Source organism: Sipha flava, unplaced genomic scaffold (assembly GCF_003268045.1).
Source record: "Sipha flava isolate LNK unplaced genomic scaffold, YSA_version1 507_pilon_pilon, whole genome shotgun sequence".
Lineage (NCBI taxonomy): Eukaryota > Metazoa > Arthropoda > Insecta > Hemiptera > Aphididae > Sipha > Sipha flava.
Genome location: NW_020273422.1, coordinates 35,557 through 42,436, shown reverse-complemented (window position 1 = coordinate 42,436; position 6,880 = coordinate 35,557). Strand labels below are relative to the sequence as shown.

Sequence of the window (6,880 nt, the reverse complement as noted above, 5' to 3'; positions counted from 1 at the left end):
GTTATCATTATTATAATTATTGTATAAAAATATTATAAGGTTAAAATGAGAATGTCCGAATAAACAATAGAAAATATTTCATTATTTGCTATAAAGTTTTTACGAAAACAATAAAGGAAAAATATCTAAACATTTTAATTTATTTTTTATGAACCATAGACCACGGTGCCCTTAGAAAGTGCCCGCGGTGCCCCTAGGGCACCGCGGTGCACAGTTTGGGAACCGCTGATCTAAATCATTCATTTCTCGATTATCGAAAACATTCGATTATTCCTATCACTAATAGTACCGTGATACGTGCGTTAACCACCGACGACCGCGGCGCTTGCGATCCGCTTGGCGCGATAACGTGTGCACCGATAACGCGTCCTCTCCTCTCCCCGTCCGTTACCCGGATTACTGTACGGTAATTGACAAGACGAGTTCAGCAATGACGGCATTCACTGCTTAGTCTTCATCAATCGTCATCCGGAATTGTCATTCTTTTATCGACGACCGTCGCACGTCGCCCCACGAAAACACCTTTGCTCGACGACACGGAGGAATAAAACTAATAATCAAATATGGTAAGTACGACGATCGCAGATATGCATGTAACTGCATGATCCTTGACCGTTCGCGTGACTCCTAAACGGTGGTTCAACTTACCCGTAAGCGACGCTCGAATTCATCATCCCCTTCCACCGTGTACCCATCCATGTCTGTCCGTAACGTTTACCGGCTAGGTTCCCGTGACCTTAGACGCCCTTGAAACTTGTCCGGTTTCCAATGTCAACTCGAGAACCCCATCTCACCCGTCTATCAGACACGAGTCCGTCGCGACGATTAAAACGGACAAATCGCCACTGCTTGAAATACGTGGCTCCGCCAAATGCCGTCGATCGTTTTTAAACGTGTGACGAAATTGTGGTGTTGAAAATTGCCATTTTTCTAAATATTTTACATACCAATCGAGTCGCACTATAATATTATGTCCATCACCAAAACGTTGAATGAAAACCTTCTGTTTCCCAATTACAAATATATCGAACTTTTGAACAATTCATTCGCCATGTGTTTCGTGTTTCCATTTTATTTTCTAATGAATGACGTTTCAATTAAATTCTTCAACATCAATATCTACTTTTTGAGAAATAACCTAATCAAACAGATGAATGCAGAAGCCTTGCATGTACTTTATTAAGAGTTGCTAATTATAAAAAGTCTTGACTTGGAAAAAAAATAGCACCTAGAGGTATTATGATGACATGTTCAAAATTTGCGTCCCCACTTAATTAAAAACTGAACATAACCTTGTTCGCTTCCCTTATGACACCTTTGAACCGTAACCCAAATATATTATAATAATATGTATGTTTTTTGTTTAAATAGGGTAAAATCAATTAAACATTTTTATTATAACACAAAAAAAAATTAATAATTAAACAACAGGCGTTTTATGTAATAACGATAGGTGAAAGATTATATTGTATTGTATTGATCATTATTATTATGTAGAACTCTATCAAAAAATACTTGGTTATACTTACACATTTTGGAAATGGTTTGTTTTTATAAAAATATTAACTTTTTGTAATTTTGTAAAAACTTAGATAAAATACCATGTGTTCTTTTTTGAAAAAATAGGGGTACACTAGAATATCTGATTATTTACTTGGATTACTCAGTTCCTTTACCATCAAGTAAACAACAACAAAAATTGCCTAAAGCAAATTGATAAATACTTAGGAATGTTATTTTCTTAAATTTAAATTTCTATTTTATTCACTAAATAAATATAGTAAATGCATTCAAATTATTAAATGTTCTTTATATATATATATATATATATATATAATTCATAAATTAATAGCTCTCAGGAAGAAAATAAAAGTTAGATTCTTTTTACATGGAATATTACAAATATTTGCCAACTCTAGTCTACTAATTTATTTCAATATTGGAATACTTTTTGTTTTTATGAAGTACCTTGACCATTTTAAATTATGTAATTCTTTATTATTATTCTTATTATATCTTTATTATTATTATTATTTTTTTATTATAGGTGAAAAATCTCGAAAATGGGTAATAATTATTTATTTTTAAAGTATATACGTTTTAGAAGATGTTAACTGTAGTAAATTTATAATAAGGTATAGTAATACTATAAAATAAAAACTAAGATATAACATTTCTTTTTAATGAGCCATGTTAAAGGTTAATTTTACTAAATTAAATTTTTTATTCTGAGTTATTAACATGTTATGATTTATCTGGAGTTTAATAAATTATGTATTTAAATTTAATAACCGCTAATATTTCTCAGTTCTGTTTATTTAAAAGTAATTTTAATTTATTTTTATATAATTTTAAAGATAAAAATTAATCTGAGATTACACTTAATGATGTTTTTTCTAGTTACCGTTTTGTTTTTATTTTATAAGTAAAGATAAAAATTAATATAACTGTGATTTATTGTTTAATCTTTGAATATTCTACAAGAACTTGTATAATGTTGAATATATTTAAAAAAATAGATTGTTTAAGATTTTAATAAATATGGTTTAATAATGCTTCTCTCATGTAGGTTCTTTGCAAAGAGTTTAAGTTATGAAGTTGCATGCAATTAATTTAAAAAATGCCATGGATTTCTCTATGAATTATTCTTTTAAATAGGTACTGTGTAGTAACGTATTATTAATATTGTTTACTATAAAAGTATTATCTATATTTCATTTTGATAAAAAAAACACATTCAACTTATTTATTATTATTATTACTACTTACAGTATTACAGTATTTTTTTTATAGAAATACCTACTTATAAAAATAATAAATAGGTCTTATCTCTTTTAAGCATTTACTTGACGTAAATTTTTTTAATTACATTACTATACAGATAGTAATTTCATTAACTAAAAATTGAATAATAACAATTTCACTTAAATTCTTAAAAATTATTTGAGTAAAATGTGAAATATAATTCAAAATACTTAGTTAACTTATTTTAGTGTATTTGTGTTTTATTGAATTAGTTACACCAAATTTTTATTATTTTCTTATGCCAACTTGTATACCCTATTACAATTTTTTAGGATGAGTCAACATAGTTTTATAATCTTAAAATTACACCATACTTTTCTTTATTATAATTCAAAGACAACAAATTAAACTTTAAATATTTCTAACACTTTATTGAACAATTTAATTAATGAAACTGATCTATTATAAAATGTTTAAAATTGATAAAACCTTGAAACATTTTTTTAAATATTAAATTGCATTTACAGCAAAGTAATTTTTATTAAAATACATGTACATTTTTAAACCAATACTAATTATTTTATTTATAAATTTAAATATAGTTAATAGTAATAAACAATAATGTATATAAATTATATAATTACATGGACATTATATTTTTATTTTATTTTTTTTATAATTTATTCATAACAAATAAAAGAATACAAAATAAATACTAATTATAAATTAGTGATAGTGATGCTGATTCTATGTATTTTTTATATTAATATCTGCTTATTGTAAAAATACATTTTATCCAGACTCTACAGTTTATTCTTTCTTTTATTTTTCAACTTTTTCTTTAAAATATTATATTAAACTAAATAAATTATGAATACTAATGGATATTGGCATTCATTTATCTATTGTAGGTACGTTTTTCCTTGCATGATCGTGAACGCAAACCGCGATCGCACATCATTATCACGCAACTTCTGATATAATGCAAATTAAATATAGTTGGTTTTTCTGACGCGGTCGCGGTTGGTGATCTAAATTTGTTTGCGTCGCGATTAATTTGTTTTAAAAAAAAATATAATTATGACTCATTTTATAATTGCTGGTTGACGTTGGCTATGTCTTTCAACAATGAGTACTCTAGTGATCAAATTTAGCAAAGTCGAAGACGAAACTCTGAATTTGTTGCTTATTCCGAAGGCTGAATCACGGGGGGGGGGGGGGGGAGAAGAGCCACAATAAGCTGCCAATTTTTTTTCACATAAAATGGCATCAAATAAATATGTTAGGAAAATAAAATGTTATTATAATTTTCAACAATATTTAAATAAACTAAACTTATTTTAATTAATATTTATTAAAAATAACTAAATCTGAAGAAAAAAAAAATGAAATAGTTTTTTGTAAGAGGGCTTTACTAAAAGTAATAGTCCCATCATATTATGACTATAATCCAGCCCTGCTTAATCCCCCAATTTATAATTCCCAGATTAAGGATTATAAAGATTTAGAAATAAGAGTTGCCATTGATAGACTTTTGTATATCTACAGTAGGTTCGTTTACACCGTTCACTAATGTACTTTACAAATAAAAATATCGAATACGACTGAATGATGCGGTATAAATTATTCTAGATCACGACGTAAAATCGTCCAGAATAAACCAAGACGATGCGAACGCGTTCTTGGTTCATGGGTCGCATTCGCGATCATTTAAGGAAAAATGTACCTGTACTAAGTTTTCTACAGCTCTCATCATAAAAAAAAATAATTAATAGTTGAACATTATTGATTTAATCATTTATTATGAAATCTGTTTAATAATATATAGATGTAAAAAAAAATGCTTAATTAATTTAAAAATATATTGAGTGTCCTATAATTATGTTTTTTTTTTAATTAGGCTGAAAATGAACCCATTCGTGTAGTTGTAACTGGTGCTGCTGGTCAAATTGCCTACTCTTTGATTTCCATGATATCTAATGGTGATGTATTTGGAACCAAACAACCAGTTATTTTACACTTGTTAGATATTCCTCCAGCAATGGGAGTTCTTGAAGGTGTATGCATGGAAATTGATGATCTAGCTTTACCTCTAGTCAAAGGTTAGATAGTTTGATATTTATTTTGTAAAAAAAGTTTTATGGCTAATAAATTTAATATGTTATTTGTTTTTAGGCTATGTGAAAACAACTGATCCAGCAGAAGCATTTAAAGATGTTGATGCCGCTTTCTTAGTAGGTGCAATGCCCAGGAGAGAAGGTATGGAAAGAAAAGATTTGCTCTCTGCTAATGTAAAGATTTTCAAAGTACAAGGTGAAGCTTTGGACAAACATGCAAAGAAAGACGTTAAGGTTTTAGTGGTTGGAAATCCAGCAAACACTAATGCTTTAATATGTTCTTTCTATGCTCCTTCCATACCTAAAGAAAATTTTACTGCTATGACTAGACTTGATCAAAATAGGTATGTATAACTTTCATACTTTTGTTCAATTATAATCTAACATTGTTTAATATGAAAATTATAGAGCTCAATCTGCCATTGCTAAACGTCTTGAAGTATGTGTAAGTAATGTGAAAAATGTAACTATATGGGGTAATCACTCATCCACTCAATTTCCTGATGTTTTCAATGCATCAGTTCAATCATCTGGAAAATCAACTAGTGTATATGATTGCATAAATAATTCACAATGGCTTGAAGGTGAATTTATCAAGGTAAGAAAATGTAAATTAAATACATTTCATAAACCTTTTATAATCAATTCAACTGACACATAAACATTAATATTTTTATAATTTTTCAATTTTGTTTTATAAAATTCTGCTTGAATTATAAATATCTGACATTTTGGTTGATTACTGCTAACAAAAAAAAAAAAAAAACTATTTTATTACTTTTTTACTTTTTTGTACTATTATAGTATTATGAACTTATGTCATATTAATATACAGTTTGTTAACCAATTTAGAAAAAAACACTTAATTTTTCTGTGAATATCTGCTGTATTGAATTATAACTTTTTAAATGCTTAAGGTTATTTAAATTCACATCTCTAAGAACTTTTGTCTGGTATTATGTGCACACATATTACAATTTGTATTTTTATTATTGTGTGAAAATTTTTAAAATAAATAATAATCTCATACTGAATAAACATTAATATTCATTTTAGACTATTCAAACTAGAGGAGCTGCTGTAATTCAAGCTAGGAAGATGTCATCTGCTATGTCTGCTGCCAAAGCAGCTGTTGATCACATGCGTGATTGGTGGTCGGGAACATCTGATGGCACTTGGGTTTCAATGGGAGTTATCTCTGATGGTTCATACGGTGTACCAAAAGGATTGATCTACTCTATGCCAGTATCTATTTCAAATAAGCAATGGAAGATTGTGGAGGTATGATTTTGAAATTACTTATTTGTTTTAATTAGACTATAATTTTATAATTAATGTAGGGTTTGAAAATAACCGACTTTGCGAAGACCAAATTGGACTTGACAGCTAAAGAACTTCTTGAAGAAAAAGAAGAAGCCATGGCTGTTTGTAATGCTTGACATGTGTCACCCCCAACCGACTGTAAGCTCTGAATTTACTGTTGTATTCCGGGCCCGATTTTTTCTTTATTAGTGATTAAATACGAGGTTTGGGGGTTATCCCAGTCTCGAGATTGTCATTCATCAGTCTCATCTGAAGATCTTTAATGCTATATTCATTCCGAAAATTATATGCATTTTTTAGTGTATTTAAATTTTTATTACTACCTTTAAATGTAATTAGTATATACTATGTCTATTATGTAAACAAATTATGGTTATGGAATTTTAATTTTTGAATGTTAAATTTTTATTTAAAATTATAACAAATATATATAGAAAAGGTGCCCGGGAATTAAATTAGTTTATTCAAAGTTTTGTCTTTTAGAAGTTTATTTCTATCTGAAACATGATTTAATATTTTTATTATTTCATGTACTATTTCCCAACTCCTAACTTGTACGTTAACATAATTTATACTGTTGAATATTTCAAATATTGATTGTAACACAGCTATTACTCTTGTATAATCAAGTGATTACATTTTGGGTTTTTATTACAGGTTAAATAGTCATTACTCATTTTAAATTATTTAAATTA

At 28.0% G+C, this 6,880-nt stretch overlaps 1 protein-coding gene across 1 annotated transcript; it reads left to right on the top strand.

The window, feature by feature from the left end:
* The first annotated feature begins 377 nt into the window (after positions 1-377).
* On the top strand, positions 378-6,489 carry LOC112690506 (malate dehydrogenase, cytoplasmic). The gene is made up of 6 exons (XM_025564524.1): positions 378-566; positions 4,646-4,847; positions 4,921-5,206; positions 5,271-5,460; positions 5,919-6,143; positions 6,203-6,489. Exons 1-6 carry the CDS (start codon positions 564-566, stop codon positions 6,299-6,301), a joined length of 1,005 nt encoding a protein of 334 aa, XP_025420309.1. The 5' UTR covers positions 378-563; the 3' UTR covers positions 6,302-6,489.
* Positions 6,490-6,880: the final 391 nt, after the last annotated feature.